The sequence below is a fragment of the Crinia signifera genome, unplaced genomic scaffold, assembly GCF_055691185.1.
Source record: "Crinia signifera unplaced genomic scaffold, ASM5569118v1 HAP2_SCAFFOLD_83, whole genome shotgun sequence".
Lineage (NCBI taxonomy): Eukaryota > Metazoa > Chordata > Amphibia > Anura > Myobatrachidae > Crinia > Crinia signifera.
Genome location: NW_028142741.1, coordinates 490,271 through 514,114, shown reverse-complemented (window position 1 = coordinate 514,114; position 23,844 = coordinate 490,271). Strand labels below are relative to the sequence as shown.

Sequence of the window (23,844 nt, the reverse complement as noted above, 5' to 3'; positions counted from 1 at the left end):
TGGGCAGCCGCTGTTTTACTGAGAGAGCTCTCTCAGCCAATCAGTGGCTGCCCAGTCTTTTGAATAGGATTTTTCAATTCTCCCGGCCGCACCCGCTTTTGGCACCCTGCCCATCACACTCCGCCCTGTATTGGATGTGATACATTGCATACCCTCCAACATGACCCATTCCATTAGGTACAAAATGCTTTGTTCCTGGGCTTCACTTCCAGTGGCAGTTACAGAGGGTCATGTTGGAGGGTATGACATTGTGGGTGCTTAGCACCTGCGATGTGCCGCTGATGGCTGGATGTATCGTATGTGCAGCTAGTCCGACCTCCGACTCCAATGCGCACAAGACCGCACATTGGATCCGATCAGATGTCATACACTTGCAATTTGGCCCGATTTCTTGGAACGATCTGCCGGTATCGGTGAAATCAGGCCCAAATCTCATATGGGAGTATGGGGGCCTTTAGATGTCAAAGAGAAAAGACATAAAACAAAATCTATCAATATAATAAGAATGACACATGCAATATTGCTGGGGATGTGTAGTTCTGGGGGGCCAAAGGTTCCAGATCCCTGACATATACAAATATTCCATTCTTTAACCCTGTTTGAGATTGTGAATAAAACTCTTGGTCTTTCATTGCCAGGCAGCCGAGAAACAGCCTTTCACTATGCCATCCTGTCTGCGGGCATTGCCCATGCCATCACCAATGCCTGCAGCCATGGCAACATGACCTATTGCGGTTGTGACTGGGAGAAACATGGACAGCAGGACTCTGAGAAAGGATGGAGATGGGGAGGATGTTCTGCTGACGTAAAACATGGCCTACGCTTATCCAAAGAGTTTATGGACGCCAGAGAGGTGAAGCGCCATTCCCGTACTCTGATGAACCTGCACAATAACCTGGTGGGGAGAAAGGTAGCTACAATCATCATATACCATTGTTATGTTCAGAGAACGTTGGTCTGTAGGGAATGCAGTGGTCTCATGCTTGGTGGTATGACTTGCCAGCAGAGAGGCTTGGCTTACCACAAGAGAGCGTGTGCTCACTTCATGAATACACTATGGGCCTGTACACTCGCTGCCTAGTAAGCGGGTAAGCTCCACCCACCACCCCAATGACTGTGGTGCTCGATTTGGTTGCAGACTGCAACTTGCAGTCAGGGATCTTGATGGGCCACTCAGGTTTTTCCACACCGAACGCATCAAACCATGCGCCAAATGTAATAGGGCGTGAGAATCAGAATGTGAGAGATTTTGGAAGAGTTTTTAAGCGGCAATTATTTATGCTGGAAAACTAGGTCGATTTTGCCATGTAATTGATTGGCACTTTGAAACAAATGGGAAAACTCTCCCAAAATCTCTCACTTAGGGCGAGATGTACTAAGGGCGATATGTATTAAGCTGAAAATGCGGTAAAACCCCTGTTTTACTGCATTTTCCTCTATTAAAACCTGGCCGCACTTATACCACATAGTAGGGTATCGCCACCTTTGGGTGGCGATACCCTATAGAAGCCTATGGGCTTCTTTTGGCCTCCCGCCACCTCAACCCCGCCGCCCCCCCTCCCCCTCCCTCCAGTTTACCTTCTTGCAGGTCCTTCTGGACCCCAGAAGGTAAACCCCTCCTCCCCCTAGCAAGGCAGCCGGACGTCCTTCCGGCTGCAGAGGGGAGGAGGAGACACCTGGGACAGCCTGCTTAGCTGTCCCCAGCATGAGGAGAGAAGCAGGCGGCAGGGAGATGACGGAGACCCCACGCACACCACAGTACAGGTATCACGGGTAGTGTACGTCACCACACCGCGATGCCAGCCGCATATGTTAGTACATATGCGCTGGCATCACGGCGGGCGGGGAAAGGGCGGTGATTTATTTTAATACATCCCGCCCTAAGCCCTGAAAAGTGATAAAATGGAGAGTGATAAACACCAGCCAATCAGCTCCTACCTGTCATTTTTCAAACACAGCCTGTTTAGGAGATGATTGGCTGATGGTTTATCACTCTCCATTTTATCACTTTTAAAGCTTAGTACATCTGGCTCTTACTGATTCTAACACTATTACATTTGTCTTTATAGTCCTAGATTAGGATTAGGCTGCAGTGAGTAAGGGAAGCAGAATTACTGGACCCCTTTTGGGGTTGTCTGTATCATGATGCCGCTAATGGCCTTTTGACCACCTTCACCCTGTTGGAAGGTCATCCACATGTATTCCATGATAAGTCTGCTGTAGCCAGCGATGGAACAAATTCAGGATTGGGTTCTATTTTTGCCTGAATCCTATGTGGTTTTACCAAAAGACTGCATGTCATGCCCAAATCGTAAATTCTCCATGTTTTGACCCTTTTAAATGTTGCATCTTTGTATGTATGTCCAGTATAATGTGGTCCTATTACTATAGAAAATAATCTAATTTGGGGAATGTATTAATATGTATGAGCCTATCAGCTCCTTAAAACTAGTGACATCACTATCATTCTAAACACTGTGTATGAGTGATGTCATTCGCTCTTAGCGATCTTATAGGCCAGTGGTTCCCAAACTGTGTGCCGTCGATCCCTGGGGTGCCTTGAGACACTTGCAGGGGTGCCGCGGGTTGATGGTCCAGGACCAATTCAAATTATTTATGATCAGTTATTTATAGACAAAACCAGTGCTGGCGGCTGCTAATCATAAAATATATACAACCAGAAGCAAATCATGTCCTTATAACTGAACCTAAGAAGCACATATAAACACAATCTACTTAATTTTATATATTTTTTATTATGGGCCTAGGGGTGCCATGGAAAAATTTTGATATTCTAGGGTGCCATGATTCAAAAAAGATTGGGAACCCCTGTTATAGGCTGATATGTGGCATTGGGGCAGATGTATTAAGCCTTATACATATAGATAGTGGTAGATGCTCAATTAGTTCAGTAATATTACTCAGGTGCATGCAAGGGAGGGGTTAATACTGAGTAAGTAAACAAGACATAGTTTCCCCCAGCACACTGAGTGGTATTAGTAACCAATCTTGACCACTACATGATAATAGAATTCAGAGATATTGGTTACATATACCTGCGCAGGTGTATGATATGCCCCCAAGCCACGTCAAGGCTTCTCTGTATATTGGAGGTCCCTAGTGCTATATCTAGGTGCAGGGTGCGGCACCCCAAAAACTATCATAAGCTAGGAAGCCCAGTGCAGAACGCCAGTGAGATACTAAGTGTTAATAATTAGTGATAGGAAGCCGAAGCTATATATAGAGAGAGAGAGATAAAATGAAATTACTTACTCTGTATTAAGCCTTATCAAGAGATAATTGTGTGACATCTGCCCCATTGTGTGAAGAGTAATACAGCCCCCCCCCCCACCACCACTAATATGTATGAGCCTATCAGCTCCCTAGAAACTAGTGACATCACTATCATTAAGTTATAAACACAGTGTATGAGTGATGTCATTCACTCTTACCTCAGGTGCATTTAAAAAGTTCTCTCTTCTAATGACATTTCTAGATTGTAAGCTGCTCTTCCCTCCTGTTGTCAAAGCCCACTTCTCTTCACATTTCACTCACAGCTCCCCCATACTCAAACACTCAGTGACCACCTTCCTCTGCATACTCATCTCCATCATTGGCCACAAGCCTCTAGTTGTATGTTAATTGAGTCCTCACTACTTATATTGAAGCTGTAATGTGTATTGAACTGTGGCGCTCTTTCCTTGTACTCTATTTGTGCTATTTATTCAATGTTATGACAAGTTTTGTCTCCCTGTACTGTTCCTTTGTAAGGTGCTTCGAAACACTTGTGGCACCTTATAAATAAAATTATAATAATAATAATTCCTCTTCCTAGATGCTGGAGAAGAATGTCCGCTTGGAATGCAAGTGTCATGGTGTTTCAGGCTCCTGTGCGCTGAAGACATGCTGGAACACGTTGCCCAATTTCAGGGAGGTGGGCTACATGCTGAAGGAGAGGTACAAGGAAGCTGTCCTGGTTGAAGCTGTTAGGGGACGGCGCCAACAACTTCCCACTTTTCTCAAACTGAAGAACCCTCAGAGCTACACCAAGCCAGCGGATACTGAGCTGGTGTATGTGGAACACTCGCCTAACTTCTGCGAGGCAGAGAGAGCCACGGGGAGCATGGGAACTTATGGGCGCCTGTGCAACCGCACGTCCTCTCTGTCCGACAGCTGTGAGTTCTTGTGCTGTGGCCGGGGATATAAAACCTTCCAGTACACTCACACATGGCAGTGCCACTGCAAGTTTCACTGGTGCTGCCACGTAACCTGCAGTACATGCAGTGAACGGACGCAAGCCTACACGTGCAACTGACAAGTTGTGAGCACGCAAGCATTGCTTAGAATGGCAGGTGGGATGTGTAAGTTGGGGCACAAGACCTGAGTTGCTCCTTACACATCTGCCAGAGTGCAGCTCGGACACGGAGAAGACATAGGAAGTCCCTGAACTGTGCGGAGCCACTAGAGGAGCCATACAGCGGCAGTGACACAATGGAGAGGAGTGAGAGGTCAAAATAAACACAGAGCAAGCATTGGACTAGAAGGGTCAACTACACTAGCCTGTAATCTCCTCTAGGTTTACTTACATGATGAACTTGACACTCTGGGGAAGATGTATCAAGCCTTGGGGGGCCAGATGTATTAAGCTTGAATAGTGATAAAATAAAGGGCGGGATGTACTAAAGAAAAAATGTGTTTTGGAATGCACTAGAGCCCCTCCCATTGGGGGTCCTCTGCAGGGGTTATGGGGGACACTGATCCCTCCCAGCATGCCCCACAGCCGCCAGCGTCAAGGTAGTCCAAGCAGCTGCTGGGATCACAAAGGGCAGCTCCTATCGGGAGATAAGTACCTGTTAGTACATATGCGAGGAGCATTGGCGTGATGAGTGGCGGGATGGACCAACGCTGCTTGGCACATCCCACCCAGAAAGTGATAAACCACCAACCAAACAGCTCCTAACTTTCATGTTACAGGCAGTTACAAGCTGATTGGTTGGTGGTTTTTCACTCACTCACTCACTTTTATCACTTAGTACATCTCCCTCAGGGAGAGATAAGTTGGAGATGATGCCCAATCAGTTTCTGTCATTTATCTAGCACACTCTTGGAAATGACAGAGGTTTATTGTCTGCTTACACTTAGGGTGAGATTTAATAGGATGAGAGATTCAGAAAGTGAGAGATTTGGTGAGAAATCTCCATTTTTTTTTAAAGTGGCAATCATTTACACTGCAAAATCCAACTGATTTTGCAGTGTAAATGATTGCCGCTTTAAAAAAACTGGAGATTTCTTCCCAAATCTCTCACTTTCTAAATCTCTCATCCTATTAAATCTCACCCTATATATCTCTCCAAGGGCGAGATCTACTCAGCCTTCAAAAGTGATACAATGAAGAATGATAAAACACCAACCAATCAGCTCCTACTTGTCATTTTTCAAACACAGCCTGTAGCATGGCAGGCTGGTGGTTTCATTTTACACTTGTCAAGTTTTGTACACCTGGCCCCAATGCTTTATGCATCTCCCTGTGACCAAAAGAACAATTCTGTATTGACTTCCATCAGCTTCATTCCCCTGAGCTCTAGCCCCAAGTAACATCCAATAAATCTGGGTTTTTATTGTGAATTTAAATCATGGTGCATAACAGGATAACTCAGGCGTGGGTCATAGGATTGATGACAGTTATTAGGTTGACAATATCTATGTTGACCCAAAAGGTCAACACATATAACATGCACAAGGTTGACATGGGAAAAAGGTTGACACATGGACAAATTTGAACTGGAAATGGTCAACACAGGGAAAGGTATCTTTTTCATGTTATTTTTGGTGTCAAATTTTAGTGTTCAGCACGGGGGCCCCCAATTAGTGAGCACTGTTCCCAATCATAATACATGTGGATGGTAAGGTACTAAAAAGTTACAATTAACAAATCGTGAAAAAACTCACGTCAGACTTTTGACGGGTAGGCCATTGCAGTGGCGTAATTAGAAATGTTGATTCTCCATGACAAAGAAAAATTCTGGTGCCACCCCCATACATTTGTTATATTTTTTTTTACCTAAGTGCTCGTTGCAGAGCTGTCATGCTCATTGACAGGAGTAACATGCTCGTTGCCAGGGGTTTCATGCTCGTTGCTCATTTCCAGGGGTATTCATTGTCAGTGTTTTTTTTTTATTTTTACCAGTGGGTTACATGCTCATTCCAGGGAGTTACATGCCCATTACCGGGGGTTACATGCTTGTTGCCAGGGGCAATATATATATTCCAGGGGCAAAATATATATATATATATATATATATATATATATATATACGCTGGGTAGTGATAAAGACTACCCAGTAGGACCTCTAGCATCTATCTCCTCCAAGGCGACAGACATTTTTGGAGGGACATTTTCAGCAGGCTAATGGCCAGAACTATTGGAATCTGCAGAGACCATGCGCCACCACAGCGCTGGCTCCCCCAATCCCTTGCTTGAGATGCAGTGCCATTTTTTTAATTGTGTCAAGCTTTTCTCTATGTTGACCATATGTTGTTGACCTATTGACTGTCAACTTATTATCTGGACCCTGGAAGACTTAACATGGTTTCATGGAATTGTATCAGAGGTGTGGGGCATCTGATACTGAAATCCTAAGCTTGAGGAGTAGGGTTGCTTTTTCTGTAAGGAAAACATTTCCTTTCTCCAGCTCCTGTTCCATCATCTGAAAACAAGGCCAATACAGTATTCTTATGTTAGCTTCCATTTCCAAACTGTTCCTCTGCCAGAAATAGAACAGAAGGGAGGCCAAATCACATAACCGTTGTGTGCATTCAGCCTCAGACTGTAGGAACATAGAAGATAAAAGAAGGCCCAATAGTGTTGTGCTTGTCTTAATTGTACTGTAACTCCAAAAAGGGGGAGTAGACTCGAGACCGTGGCCGGAATTTGGGGACATAGCCTTTTAAAAAGGGAGCGCGGACTACAAATGATGTAATTCCATGTCGACCTAGTGGTGTCGACCCAATGCTTGTCGACCTAGTTGTTGTAGACCCAACGATCCCAACCCCAGCCACCCCACCAGAGTGAAATCCATTCACAACTCACTCACCATGGAATGATTTTTGTAGTGTGTGCCTAGCCCTGGACCTACTTGGCCAGTGCGATGGAATCAGGCTGATCGGGGCCAGAGCTGACATCACACGTCCCATCTGAGAACGCCTGCGCAGGCCTGCATTCAGTGGCGCCGGAACGGGGGGGGGGGGCGAGGGGGCAGCTTGCCCCCCCCAAAATTACTGAGGCGCTAATATAGGCGGGCGGGCGCAGTGGCGTCACTAGGCGGGTGCGGGGGGTGCGGCCCGCACCGGGTGTCACCAGTCAGTGGGGTGACACCAAAATCAGCCGTGCTGCTGCACCCCCCGCACCCGCCTAGAGACGCCACTGCCAAAGGGAGACCCGGTCCCTGCATCTGCGCTCACACGCCCATAGGTAGCTGACAGCCGGGCAGACTGTATGTGCGCTGCCCGGCTGTACTAGTATCAGGAAGGAGTTTCTGTATTTTCACAGATCTCCTGCTGGACCGCCGGGCAGCCAATCAGGAGCGGCTATCAATGCCGCCGCTCCTGATTGGCTGCCCGCCGGTCCAGCGGGAGATATGAAAATAAAGATTATCCTGCCGGAGACTACAGCCGGGCAGCGCACATACAGTCTGCCCGGCTGTCACCAATTAAAGACGCAGCAGCACACAGGTACTGCGGGCGGGCGGACGGGTGATTCGGGGGGGGGGGGGGGGGGGGGTAGTAAGCTTCCTCCCTCAAGCACAGCAGCCCGTCCACCATCTGCGCGTAATAGTAGTAGTAGCCCCCCTCTGACCTGCACTTACCTGCCCCTTCTGACCTTCACTTACCTGCCCCCCCTCTGACCTGCATTTACCTGCCGACCCTCTCTGACCAGCACTTACCTGCCCCCTTCTGACCTTCACTTTCCTGCTCCCCCTATCTGACCTGCACATGCCTGCCAACAGCCCACCAAAACCTTTCCTAAGTGTGTGCTTGAAACCGTGCCCCTGCAAGTGACAGCCTGCTTTCTCCTGCGTATGCCTGACACCATGTCCCTGATTCCTTCTCTCTCCCCCTTCTCACCCTGAGACCCTGTCTCTCTTTCTCATTCTCTCTTTTTCCAGGAAACCCTCTCACTCCCTTACCCCTGTATTTCCTCTACCCAATGCCCTATTTGTCTCCGACTCTCCTGTCCCCTAAGATCATCATAGTGACAACCGAATGGGGGGGCCCTAATAAAATTTTTACTATGGGGCCCACAGAGATCTAGTCTCTGGCCACATGTATATGCCGCTGCCCGGTGTATAATGCCCACGTGTATATGCCGCTGCCCTGTGTATAATGCCCATGCGTAAATGCCGCTGCCTTGTGTATAATGCCCACGCATTTATGCCGCTGCCCTGTGTATAATGCCCATGCATATATGCCGCTGCCCTGTGTATAATGCCCACGTGTATATGCCGCTGCCAGTGTGTATAGTGCCCGGGGGTAACATATAGAAATTTAGGGGGCGCCAAAATGAGATTATATCTTGCCCCCCCCAACCTAAAAACGTTCCAGCGCCCCTGCCTGCATTATCCATGTCACTCCCAGAAAACGTCCAGTTACCACCCACAAATGGTAGCTTCCTGTCAATCAACTTGCGTTTAGAAAAGGCACTGGATTTCATCGCGGGATCGGTATTTCTGAATAACCCCCATAGTTGCTAAATGTCCATTATAGCATACTTGCCTACCCTCCCAGAATGGCCGGGAGGGTCCCGCAAAATGGGTCTCCCTCCCGGCCCCCCAGGAAGGTAGGCAAGTCTCCCGCATTATAGCCACAGCCCCTGTCCCCGTCCCCCCCCCTTCCCCGTGGTATAAATTTCCGAATTTCATGGGTCCGCGGGGAGGGGGCGGGGCAAAAATGCCGCAAATCGCGTAATTTCGCATTATTTTTGCCCAATCCACGGACCCGTGAATTAATGCGGCTGTCTGTTGTGGGGGCGGGGCTTGGTGACATCAGCCTCGCCCGCCCCCAAAACGAAGCCTCGTCCAGCCCCCCTTTCACTCCTCTCCAGCTTCTCCCGGAAAGCAGTTTTAAAAAGTTGGTAGGTATGCATTATAGTTAGTGTCAGTCACAGCTTGTACAGATTTATATGTGTGTATATATATATATATATATGTGTATATGACATTATATGTATGTATATCTATGTATAATAAAGCCATGTTTACTAGGATAGATGTGGGGAGAGAGGCCCCAACCTGTATCCTGCCTATAAAACCCATTCGGTATCTACAGTATTTTCGCCAGTTTCGGGGACGTGCCCAACAGCAGTGATCTGAAGCTTCCCCCAATATTGCCACCTGCCGAAGGGACAGCGGGACAGTCTCCAAATATCCAGACTGTCCCGCTGTAATCGGGACAGTTTCATACCTCCCAACTTTGAGAGCTCAGCAGGCGGGGGGGTGTGGCCTATTTCGGGGGCGTGGCCTATACTCGCGGCTCTCCCGCGAGGCCACACCCCCATTTTGCCGCTATGGGGGGCATGACCCAGAGGCTCTGTGAGCCTCTAGCCATGCCCCCAGCCCCCCGGCTGCAGGAATAGACGCTGTGCGCATGCGCACAGCGTTTATTCCCCGCTGCTTAGCTGCTGACAGGGGGGGACTCCCAACAGCCCCCCCACACCGCGGGACACTGCCACCCGCGGGTGGGACAGCGGGACAGGCCCTGATAATCGGGACTGTCCCGCTAAAATCGGGACTGTTGGGAGGTATGCAGTTGAGAGGTGCGCACCTTTAATAGAACTCCTATCAAAGTAAGTAAACACCAGAAAATGTGACGTTTCTATAAGCGTCTGAATTGCATCATTGCTTCTTAACCAGTGCTAATATTTTAAGAAATATAATAGATCTGTGCTCAGATTTAACTTCCTTTAACTAGAAGGCAGACATTTTGTAGGTGGAGTTAGTACTAATGAGACTGAATCCAATGAAGTCACTGAATGCCAGTGATACAACTGTTTTTACCTGTGAATTGATAGGAAAGCAGTTTTAAAAAGTTGGTAGGTATGCATTATAGTTAGTGTCAGTCACAGCTTGTACAGATTTATATGTGTGTATATATATATTACATTGACAAAAAACCTTACGGTTTCACATGTCCCATTAAGGCTTCTTACACATGATCTGGCATTTCTGAAACCTGTTGTAACTCTTCCACTCAAACGCCAAAAAGCAATGAAATTACGATCATTAAGGCTGACGCCTTAATGGACGTGTTCCTTGCGCAATACAGATATGGTACGCCATCACAGCCTGTGGGTAAGTGCAGATTCAGCACTCTCACAGAGTGAGATTGCTGTCACTCACACAATGGTGGAGCTGCTAATTCACAGATTTGTGTGCTCATTGGAATACACACATGCAGTCTATGCAACTGAAGGTCTGAGCAGTTATGTGGTGCACTCATCCTAATAAGTACTTGCAATCATCTAAAACTGTCTAGCCCACTGAATTACTATAGTGTTCATTCTAGCACCTGCCATCTTTGAAAACCCATGCAGTTCCTCTTCCCTGCCTGGGTTGTAGCTGTCTACTGTAGTGCTTCTAGCACAGTGTGATCTGTATATCAGCACTGCAAACCAGACCTTTGCTAGAAACACTACAGCAGACAGCAACACCCCACACAGGGTAGAGGAACTGCATAGGTTTTAAAAGATAGCGGGTGCTAGAATAAACACTATTACTAAAACTATCCCACTGAGAGTCCAACATCTTTCACACTCACTACCTATATCCATTTCATTTAGTATTCACATACAGTTACCAGAAACATCTTTCATAATTGCAAAAACTATAATACTCCCAACTAGTATGCATCTACACTTTCTTCTCCTATACGCCTTCATCCTGCTCTGTCTTCCCCGATACCAACTGCTGTGTGTCTTCCCTCATCCAAACCAATGTGTCTTTCCCCATCTGCGCTGCCCTGTCTTTCCACACAGATGCCACTGGTTTCTTCTATCTGTGCCACTGGCTTCCCCTCTATTAGTGATACTCTGTCTCCCCCTCCATCCATGCTGCTCTGCCCGCCTCATCCATGACACAGTTTCCCTCCATCTGTGCTGCTCTGTTTTCCCTTTATCCCCTTTGCTCCGAACCCCCTCCCCCATCAGTGCTGTCTTTCCTCCAACTGCTCCTCTGTTTCCCACCCAAACGCATCACTCTGTCTTACCTTCCCCAATCTGTGCCACGCTTTTCCACCCATCTGCTTTGTTAGTCTCCCATCAATGCTGCTTAGCCTTCCTACCATCTACGCATTTCTATTCCTCCCCATCTGCACTACACTGCCTCCTACCCCAATCAACACCACTTTTACCTCATCCTCTTGGCTCTGTTTACTGCTCAGACCTTCAGTTGCATAGACTGCATGTGTGTATTCCAATGAGCACACAAATCTGTGAATTAGCAGCTCCACCATTGTGTGAGTGACAGCAATCTCACTCTGTGAGAGTGCTGAATCTGCACTTACCCACAGGCTGTGATGGCGTACCATATCTGTATTGCGCAAGGAACACGTCCATTAAGGCGTCAGCCTTAATGATCGTAATTTCATTGCTTTTTGGCGTTTGAGTGGAAGAGTTACAACAGGTTTCAGAAATGCCAGATCATGTGTAAGAAGCCTTAATGGGACATGTGAAACCGTAAGGTTTTTTGTCAATGTAATTTCATAGCTTTTTTCAATTTATTTATTTTTTATTTTAAATTTTAAATTTCAGTGTAAGAATAAAATTTGATTTTTTAAAATGTTTAATGATAACACACCCCTGGCAATGAGACAGCGTACACGCGGGGGACACTGGGAAGGGGACAGCGTACACGCAGGGGGCACTGGGAAGGGGACAGCGTACACGCAGGGGGCACTGGGAAGGGGACAGCGTACACGCAGGGGGCACTGGGAAGGGGACAGCGTACACGCAGGGGGCACTGGGAAGGGGACAGCGTACACGCAGGGGGCACTGGGAAGGGGACAGCGTACACGCAGGGGGCACTGGGAAGGGGACAGCGTACACGCAGGGGGCACTGGGAAGGGGACAGCGTACACGCAGGGGGCACTGGGAAGGGGACAGCGTACACGCAGGGGGCACTGGGAAGGGGACAGCGTACACGCAGGGGGCACTGGGAAGGGGACAGCGTACACGCAGGGGGCACTGGGAAGGGGACAGCGTACACGCAGGGGGCACTGGGAAGGGGACAGCGTACACGCAGGGGGCACTGGGAAGGGGACAGCGTACACGCAGGGGGCACTGGGAAGGGGACAGCGTACACGCAGGGGGCACTGGGAAGGGGACAGCGTACACGCAGGGGGCACTGGGAAGAGGACAGCGTACACGCAGGGGGCACTGGGAAGGGGACAGCGTACACGCAGGGGGCACTGGGAAGGGGACAGCGTACACGCAGTGGGGCACTGGGAAGGGGACAGCGTACACGCAGTGGGGCACTGGGAAGGGGACAGCGTACACGCAGGGGGCACTGGGAAGGGGACAGCGTACACGCAGGGGGCACTGGGAAGGGGACAGCGTACACGCAGGGGGCACTAGAAAGGGGACAGCGTACACGCAGGGGGCACTAGAAAGGGGACAGCGTACACGCAGGGGGCACTGGGGGGGCAGAGTACACGCAGGGGGCACTGGGGGGGGGGGGCAGCGTACAAGTGGGGGCACTGGGAAGGGGACAGCGTACATGTGGGGTGCGGCACTGTAGGGGGACAGCGTACATGCGGGGGGGCAGCGCACACACGGGGGCACTGGGGGGGACAGGGTACACACAGGGATAGTGGGGTGGGGGACAGGGTACACACAGGGATAGTGGGGTGGGGGACAGGGTACACACAGGGACAGAGGGGGACGGATTTACCTGGGTGCAGCTGCAGCACAGGGCGGACAGTACACACGGGGGGCAGCATACAAACGGCGGGCACTGGGGGGGACAGCGTACACATGGCGGGCACTGGGGGGGGCAGGGTACATACAGGGACAGTGACGGGGGAAAGGGTATGCACAGGGATAGTGGTGTGGGGGACAGTTGAGGGGACATGGTGCACACAGGGATAGTGGGGATTGGGGACAGGGTACACACAGGGACAGTGGGGGGATGAATTTACCTGGGTGCAGCTGCTCCTCTGATGGCCCGGGTGGCTGCTTTCTGTCTTCCGGGTGGCAGAGGCAACTCAACGCCGGGGCTTCACCAGACTGTTAGGGCTGCAGGCTGTGGAAGCGGCTGAACCAAGTCCCGGTGGCAGCATGGGGAGGACAGAGTCTGAGCAGGAAATATAATAATAATAATAATTATTACAACAACAATGCGTACACACGGGGGGGGGGCACAGCTCACACACAGGGGGCACAGCGTACACACTGGGGGCAATGAGGGTGGACAGAGTACACACGGTGGGCACCAAGGGGGGACAGCATACACACAGGGGGCAATGAGGGTGGACAGCGTACACACGGGGAGCAATGAGGGTGGACAGCGTACACACGGGGGGCAATGAGGGTGGACAGCGTACACACGGGGGGCAATGAGGGTGGACAGCGTACACACGGGGGGCAATGAGGGTGGACAGCGTACACACGGGGGGCAATGAGGGGAGACAGCGTACACACGGGGGGCACTGAGGGGAGACAGCGTACACACAGGGGGGGCACAACGTACACACGGGAGGCAATGAGGCACTACGTACACACAGTGTGCACTGAGGGGGGTCAGCGTACACACGGGGGGCACAGAGGGGGGTCAGCATACACACAGGGGGCAGAGCGTACACACGGGGGGGACTGGGGGGGGACAGTGTACAACCGGGGGGGGGGCACTGGGGGGGGCAGCGTACACACGGGGGCACTGCAGGGGTACAGCACACACATGGGGGCACTGAGGGGAGACAGCGTACACACGGGAGGGGCACTGAGGGGAGACAGCGTACACACGGGAGGGGCACTGAGGGGAGACAGCGTACACACGGGGGTCACTGAGGGGGGACAGCGTACACACGGGGGTCACTGAGGGGGGACAGCGTACACACGGGGGGGTGCACTAAGGAGGCACAACGTACACATGGGAGGCAACGAGGCACAGCGTACACACGGGGGGCACTGAGGGTGGACAGCATACACACAGGGGGGCACTGAGGGTGGACAGTGTACACATGGTGTGCACTGAGGGGGGTCAGCGTACACACGGGAGGCACTGAGGGGGGTCAGCGTACACAAGGGGGGCACTAAGGGGGTTCAGCATACACACGGGGGGTCAGCGTACACACAGGGGGGCAGAGCGTACACATGGGGGGAAGCGTACACACGGGGGCACTGCAGGGGTACAGCACACACATGGGGGCACTGGGGGGTACAGCGCACACACGGGGGAGCACCGGGAGGGGGACAGCGTACACATGGGGGGCACTGGGAGGGGGACAGCGTACACATGGGGGGCACTGGGAGGGGGACAGCATACACATGGGAGGCACTGGGATGGGGACAGCGTACACATGGGGGGCACTGGGATGGGGACAGCGTACACACAGGGGGCACTGGGGGGACTGCGTACACTCGGAGGCACTGCGTACACACGGGGGGGAACTGGGGGAAGGACAGCGTACACATGGGGGCAATGGAGGAGGGACAGCGTATACACACGGGGGCACTCGGGGGACAGCATACACACACAGGGGCAACAGCATACACACAGGGGGCACGGGGGGGCAGTGTACACATGGGGGCACTGGGAGGGGGATAGCATACACATGGGGGGCACTGGGGGGGGCAGCGTACACACAGGGGGCACTAGGGGGGGGACTGCGTACACACAGGGGGGCACTGAGGGTGGACAGTGTACACACGGTGTGCACTGAGGGGGGTCAGCGTACACACGGGAGGCACTGAGGGGGGTCAGCGTACACAAGGGGGTTCAGCATACACACGGGGGGTCAGCGTACACACAGGGGGGCAGAGCGTACACATGGGGGGGAAGCGTACACACGGGGGCACTGCAGGGGTACAGCACACACATGGGGGCACTGGGGGGGTACAGCGCACACACGGGGGAGCACCGGGAGGGGGACAGCGTACACACGGGGGAGCACCGGGAGGGGGACAGCGTACACACGGGGGGCACTGGGATGGGGACAGCGTACACACGGGGGGGCACTGGGATGGGGACAGCGTACACATGGGGGGCACTGGGGGGGCGCAGCGTACACACAGGGGGCACTGGGGGTCTGCGTACACATGGGGGCACTGCGTACACACGGGGGGAACTGAGGGAGGGACAGCGTACACATGGGGGCAATGGAGGAGGGACAGCGTATACACACGGGGGCACTCGGGGACAGCATACACACACAGGGGCAACAGCATACACACAAGGGGCACGGGGGGGCAGTGTACACATGGGGGCACTGGGAGGGGGATAGCATACACATGGGGGGCAATGGGGGGGGCAGCGTACACACAGGGGGCACTGCGTACACACGGGGGGGCACTGGGGGAGGGACAGCATACACACGGGGGGCACTGGGAGAGGGACAGCGTACACATGGGGGCACTGGGGGAGGGACAGCGTACACATGAGGGCACTGGGGGAGGGACAGCGTATACACACGGGGGCACTGGGGGAGGGACAGCGTATACACACACAGGGGCAACAGCATACACACAGGGGGCACTGGGGGGGACAGCGTACACATGGGGGCACTGGGGGGACAGCGTACACATGGGGGCACTGGGGGCCGAACAGCATACACACAGGGGGCACTGGGAGGGAGATAGCATACACACGGGGGGCACTGGGATGGGGACAGCGTACACATGGGGGGCACTGGGGGGGGCGCAGCGTACACACAGGGGGCACTGGGGGGACTGCATACACACAGGGGCACTGCGTACACACGGGGGAACTGGGGGAGGGACAGCGTACACATGGGGGCAATGGAGGAGGGACAGCGTATACACACGGGGCACTGGAGGTGACAGCATACACACACAGGGGCAACAGCATACACACAGGGGGCACAGGGGGGCAGTGTACACATGGGGGGCACTGGGAGGGGGATAGCATACACATGGTGAGCACGGGGGGGCAGCGTACACACAGGGGGCACTGGGGGGGACTGCGTACACACCGGGGGCACTGGGGGAGGGACAGCGTACACATGGGGGCACTGGGGGAGGGACAGCGTATACACACGGGGGCACTGGGGGAGGGCAGCATACACACGGGGGCACTGGGGAGGGCAGCATACACACGGGGGGACTGTGGGGGATGACAGCGTACACACGGGGGCACTGTGAGGGATGACAGCGTACACATGGGGGCACTGGGGGGGGGGACCACAACGTACACACGGGGCACTGGAGGGGAACAGTGTACACACGGGGGGCACTGGGAGGGGGACAGCGTACACACGGGGGGCACTGGGGGGAGACAGCGTACAAATGAGTGGCTCTGGGGGGACAGCGTACACACGGGGCACTGTGGGGACAGCGTACACACGGGGGCTCTGGGGGGACAGCGTACACACGGGGGCTCTGGGGGGACAGCGTACACACGGGGGCTCTGGGGGGACAGCGTACACACGGGGGCTCTGGGGGGACAGCGTACACACGGGGGCTCTGGGGGGACAGCGTACACACGGGGGCACTGGGGGGGAGACAGCGTACACACGGGGGCACTGGGGGGGAGACAGCGTACACACGGGGGCACTGGGGGGGGAGACAGCGTACACACGGGGGCACTGGGGGGGAGACAGCGTACACACGGGGGCACTGGGGGGACAGCGTACACACGGGGGCTCTGGGGGGACAGCGTACACACGGGGACTCTGGGGGGACAGCGTACACACGGGGGCTCTGGGGGGACAGCGTACACACGGGGGCTCTGGGGGGACAGCGTACACACGGGGGCTCTGGGGGGACAGCGTACACACGGGGGCCTCTGGGGGGACAGCGTACACACGGGGGCTCTGGGGGGACAGCGTACACACGGGGGCTCTGGGGGGACAGCGTACACACGGGGGCACTGGGGGGGAGACAGCGTACACACGGGGGCACTGGGGGGGAGACAGCGTAACACACGGGGGCACTGGGGGGAGACAGCGTACACACGGGGGCACTGGGGGGGAGACAGCGTACACACGGGGGCACTGGGGGGGAGACAGCGTACACACGGGGGCACTGGGGGGGAGACAGCGTACACACGGGGGCACTGGGGGGGGAGACAGCGTACACACGGGGGCACTGGGGGGGAGACAGCGTACACACGGGGCACTGGGGGGGAGACAGCGTACACACGGGGGCACTGGGGGGGAGACAGCGTACACACGGGGGCACTGGGGGGGGAGGACAGCGTGCACACGGGGGCACTGGGGGGGAGACAGCGTGCACACGGGGGCACTGGGGGGAGACAGCGTGCACACGGGGGCACTGGGAGGAGACAGCGTGCACACGGGGGCACTGGGGGGGAGACAGCGTGCACACGGGGGCACTGGGGGAGACAGCGTGCACACGGGGGCACTGGGGGACGAACAGCGTACACACGGGGGCACTGGGGGACGAACAGCGTACACACGGGGCACTGGGGGACGAACAGCGTACACACGGGGCACTGGGGGACGAACAGCGTACACACGGGGCACTGGGGGGCGAACAGCGTACACACGGGGGCACTGGGGGGCGAACAGCGTACACACGGGGGCACTGGGGGGCGAACAGCGTCCACACGGGGGCACTGGGGGCGAACAGCGTCCACACGGGGGCACTGGGGGGCGAACAGCGTACACACGGGGCACTGGGGGGCGAACAGCGTACACACGGGGGCACTGGGGGGGTGAACAGCGTACACTGTTCACTGGGGGCGAACAGCGTACACACGGGGGGCGGGACATCGTACACACAGGGGCACTGGAGGGGGGACAGCGTACACACGGGGCACTGGAGGGGACTGCATACACACGGGGGCACTGGGGGCGACAGCGTACACGCGGGGGCACTGGGGGGGACAGCGTACACACGGGGGCCCTGGGGAGGGGGACAGCATACACACGGGGGCGCTGGGGGGGGGGGGGGACAGCGTACATACGGGGGCACTGGGGGGGGGACAGCGTACACACGGGGGGCACTGGGGGGAGACAGCGTACAAACGAGTGGCTCTGGGGGACAGCGTACACACGGGGCACTGTGGGGACAGCGTACACACGGGGGCTCTGGGGGGACAGCGTACACACGGGGGCTCTGGGGGGACAGCGTACACACGGGGGCACTGGGGGGACAGCGTACACACGAGGGCACTGGGGGGACAGCGTACACACGAGGGCACTGGGGGGGAGACAGCGTACACACGGGGGCACTGGGGGGGAGACAGCGTACACACGGGGGCACTGGGGGGAGACAGCGTACACACGGGGGCACTGGGGGGGGAGAAAGCGTACACACGGGGCACTGGGGGGAGACAGCGTACACACGGGGGCACTGGGGGGGAGACAGCGTACACACGGGGGCACTGGGGGGAGACAGCGTACACACGGGGGCACTGGGGGGGAGACAGCGTACACACGGGGGCACTGAGGGGGAGACAGCGTACACACGGGGGCACTGGGGGGAGACAGCGTACACACGGGGGCACTGGGGGATGAACAGCGTACACACGGGGGCACTGGGGGACGAACAGCGTACACACGGGGCACTGGGGGGCGAACAGCGTACACACGGGGGCACTGGGGGGCGAACAGCGTACACGCGGGGGCGAACAGCGTACACACGGGGGCACTGGGGGGCGAACAGCGTACACACGGGGGCAACTGGGGGATGAACAGCGTACCCACGGGGGCACTGGGGGGCGAACAGCGTACCCACGGGGGCACTGGGGGGGGGGACAGCGTACACACGGGGGCACTGGGGGATGAACAGCGTACACACGGGGGCACTGGGGGACGAACAGCGTACACACGGGGCACTGGGGGGCGAACAGCGTACACGCGGGGACGAACAGCGTACACACGGGGCACTGGGGGGCGAACAGCGTACACACGGGGGCACTGGGGGGCGAACAGCGTACACGCGGGGGCGAACAGCGTACACACGGGGGCACTGGGGGGCGAACAGCGTACACACGGGGGCACTGGGGGATGAACAGCGTACCCACGGGGGCACTGGGGGGCGAACAGCGTACCCACGGGGGCACTGGGGGGGGGACAGCGTACCCACGGGGGCACTGGGGGGGGGGACAGCGTACACACGGGGGCACTGGGGGACGAACAGCGTACACACGGGGGCACGAACAGCGTACACGCGGGGGCGATCAGCGTACACACAGGGCACTGGGGGTCGAACAGCGTACACATGGGAGCACTGGGGGGCGAACAGCGTACACACGGGGGCACTGGGGGGCGAACAGCGTACACACGGGGGCACTGGGGGGCGAACAGCGTACACACGGGGGCACTGGGGGGCGAACAGCGTACACACGGGGGCACGAACAGTGTACACTGTTCACTGAGGGCGAACAGCGTACACACGGGGGGCGGGACATCGTAGACACAGGGGCACTGGAGGGGGACAGTGTACACACGGGGGCACTGGAGGGGGACTGCATACACACGGGGGCACTGGGGGCGACAGCGTACACACGGGGGGCACTGGGGGGGACAGCGTACACACGGGGGGCACTGGGGGGGACAGCGTACACACGGGGGCCCTGGGGGGGGGGACAGCATACACACGGGGGCACTGGGGGGGGACAGCGTACACACGGGGGCACTGGGGGGGGACAGCGTACACACGGGGGCACTGGGGGGGGACAGCGTACACACGGGGGCACTGGGGGGGGGGGACAGCGTACACACGGGGGCACTGGGGGGGACAGCGTACACACAGGGGCACTGGGGGGGGCAGCGTACACACGGGGGCGCTGGCTACATACAGGGACAGTGGGGTGGGGGACAGGGTACACACAGGGACAGTGGGGGGACGGATTTACCTGGGTGCAGCTGCTCCTCTGATGACCAGGGTGGCTTCTTTTCCCTTCCCGGTGGCGGAGGCAACTCAAGGAGGCGCCTGAATCTGGTCCGCAGGCTGTGGAAGCGTCTCAGTCCCGGCGGTACCATGGGGTGGTCATCGTCTGGGCAGGAAACATAATAATAATAATATTAAAGGGCACAGCGTTCACACGGAGGAGGGCACAGCGTACACACACGGGGGGAGCACAGCGTACACACACGGGGGGAGCACAGCGTACACACACAGGGGGAGCACAGCGTACACACACAGGGGGAGCACAGCGTACACACACGGGGGAGCACAGCGTACACACACGGGGGGAGCACAGCGTACACACACGGGGGGAGCACAGCGTACACACACGGGGGGAGCACAGCGTACACACACGGGGGGAGCACAGCGTACACACACGGGGGGAGCACAGCGTACACACACGGGGGAGCACAGCGTACACACACGGGGGGAGCACAGCGTACACACACGGGGGGAGCACAGCGTACACACACGGGGGAGCACAGCGTACACACACGGGGGGAGCACAGCGTACACACACGGGGGGAGCACGCGTACACACACGGGGGGAGCACAGCGTACACACACGGGGGAGCACAGCGTACACACACGGGGGAGCACAGCGTACACACACGGGGGAGCACAGCGTACACACACGGGGGGAGCACAGCGTACACACACGGGGGGAGCACAGCGTACACACACGGGGGGAGCACAGCGTACACACACGGGGGGAGCACAGCGTACACACACGGGGGAGCACAGCGTACACACACGGGGGGAGCACAGCGTACACACACGGGGGAGCACAGCGTACACACACGGGGGGAGCACAGCGTACACACACGGGGGAGCACAGCGTACACACAAGGGGGGAGCACAGCGTACACACAAGGGGGGAGCACAGCGTACACACACGGGGGAGCACAGCGTACACACACGGGGGGAGCACAGCGTACACACACGGGGGGAGCACAGCGTACACAGGGGGGGCACAGCGTACACACAGGGGGGGCACAGCGTACACACAGGGGGGGCACAGCGTACACACAGGGGGGGCACAGCGTACACACAGGGGGGGCACAGCGTACACACGGGGGGGCAGTGAGGGAGACAGTGAGAGGACACACACACACGGGGACAGTGAGGGGCACGCACACACACGGGGACAGTGAGGGGCACGCACACACACGGGGACAGTGAGGGGCGCACACACACATGGACAGTGAGGGATGCACACACACACGGGGACAGTGAGGGATGCACACACACACGGGGACAGTGAGGGGCACACACACACGGGGACAGTGAGGGGCACACACACACGGGGACAGTGAGGGGCACACACACACGGGGACAGTGAGGGGCACACACACACGGGGACAGTGAGGGGCCACACACACACGGGGACAGTGAGGGGCACACACACACGGGGACAGTGAGGGGCACACACACACGGGGACAGTGAGGGGCACACACACACGGGGACAGTGAGGGGCACACACACACGGGGACAGTGAGGGGCACACACACACGGGGACAGTGAGGGGCACACACACACACACGGGGACAGTGAGGGGCACACACACACACGGGGACAGTGAGGGGCACACACACACACGGGGACAGTGAGGGACGCACACACACACACACACACACACATGGAGACAGTGAGAGGGGACACACACACACACACATGGGGACAGTGAGGGACGCACACACACAGGACAGTGAGGGACGCATACACACACGGGGACAGTGAGGGGCACACACACGGGGACAGTGAGGGGCACACACACGGGGACAGTGAGGGGCACACACACGGGGACAGTGAGGGGCACACACACGGGACAGTGAGGGGCGCACACACACACGGGGACAGTGAGGGACGCACACACACACGGGGACAGTGAGGGACGCACACACACACGGGGACAGTGAGGGACGCACACACACACGGGGACAGTGAGGGACGCACACACACACGGGGACAGTGAGGGACGCACACACACACGGGGACAGTGAGGGACGCACACACACACACATGGAGACAGTGAGAGGGGACACACACACACACACATGGGGACAGTGAGGGGACACACACACACATGGGGACAGTGAGGGGACACACACACACATGGGGACAGTGAGGGGACACACACACACATGGGGACAGTGAGGGGACACACACACACTGGGACAGTGAGGACACACACACATACACATGGGGACAGTGAGGACACACACACGGGGACATGAGGGGTGCACACACACACACGGGGACAGTGAGGGGCGCACACACACACACGGGGGGAGCACAGCGTACACACACGGGGGGAGCACAGCGTACACACACGGGGGGAGCACAGCGTACACACACGGGGGGAGCACAGCGTACACACACGGGGGGAGCACAGCGTACACACACGGGGGGAGCACAGCGTACACACACGGGGGGAGCACAGCGTACACACACGGGGGGAGCACAGCGTACACACACGGGGGGAGCACAGCGTACACACACGGGGGGAGCACAGCGTACACACACGGGGGGAGCACAGCGTACACACACGGGGGGAGCACAGCGTACACACACGGGGGGAGCACAGCGTACACACACGGGGGGAGCACAGCGTACACACACGGGGGGAGCACAGCGTACACACACGGGGGAGCACAGCGTACACACGGGGGGAGCACAGCGTACACACGGGGGGGCACAGCGTACACACAGGGGGGGCACAGCGTACACACGGGGGGCAGTGAGGGAGACAGTGAGAGGACACACACACACGGGGACAGTGAGGGGCACGCACACACACGGGGACAGTGAGGGGCGCACACACACACACATGGACAGTGAGGGATGCACACACACACACACGGGGACAGTGAGGGGCCACACACACACGGGGACAGTGAGGGGCACACACACACGGGACAGTGAGGGGCACACACACACGGGGACAGTGAGGGGCACACACACACGGGGACAGTGAGGGGCACACACACACGGGGACAGTGAGGGGCACACACACACGGGGACAGTGAGGGGCACACACACACGGGGACAGTGAGGGGCACACACACACGGGGACAGTGAGGGGCACACACACACGGGGACAGTGAGGGGCACACACACACGGGGACAGTGAGGGCACACACACACGGGACAGTGAGGGGCACACACACACACGGGGACAGTGAGGGGCACACACACGGGGACAGTGAGGGGCACACACACACACGGGGACAGTGAGGGACGCACACACACACACATGGAGACAGTGAGAGGGGACACACACACACGGGGACAGTGAGGGACGCACACACACAGGGACAGTGAGGGACGCATACACACACACGGGGACAGTGAGGGCACACACACGGGGACAGTGAGGGGCACACACACGGGGACAGTGAGGGGCACACACACGGGGACAGTGAGGGGCGCACACACACACGGGGACAGTGAGGGACGCACACACACACGGGGACAGTGAGGGACGCACACACACACACGGGGACAGTGAGGGACGCATACACACACACACATGGAGACAATGAGAGGGGACACACACACACACACATGGGACAGTGAGGGACCACACACACACACACACACTGGGACAGTGAGGACACACACACATACACATGGGGACAGTGAGGACACACACACGGGGACATGAGGGGTGCACACACACACACGGGGACAGTGAGGGGCGCACACACACACACGGGGGGCAGCTTACACACGTTCA

General features: G+C 56.7%; 1 protein-coding gene and 1 long non-coding RNA gene across 2 annotated transcripts in view; one reads left to right on the top strand and one right to left on the bottom strand.

Annotated features, from left to right (window-relative positions):
- Positions 1–5,181, top strand: part of LOC146056580 (protein Wnt-7a-like) — a 33,985-nt gene extending 28,804 nt beyond the window's left edge. The window contains exons 4-5 of the mRNA XM_083168412.1: positions 639–910; positions 3,836–5,181. Coding sequence (XP_083024538.1) covers positions 639–910; positions 3,836–4,315 — 752 coding nt within the window. The 3' untranslated portion in view covers positions 4,316–5,181. The remainder of the gene's footprint in view (positions 1–638; positions 911–3,835) is intronic.
- A 433-nt stretch (positions 5,182–5,614) lies between these two features.
- Positions 5,615–23,844, bottom strand: part of LOC146056581 (uncharacterized) — a 30,719-nt gene continuing 12,489 nt past the window's right edge. The window contains exons 2-4 of the long non-coding RNA XR_014469356.1: positions 20,052–20,192; positions 13,189–13,343; positions 5,615–6,707 (exon numbers count right to left, since the gene is read on the bottom strand). This is a non-coding gene — a long non-coding RNA (uncharacterized LOC146056581). The remainder of the gene's footprint in view (positions 6,708–13,188; positions 13,344–20,051; positions 20,193–23,844) is intronic.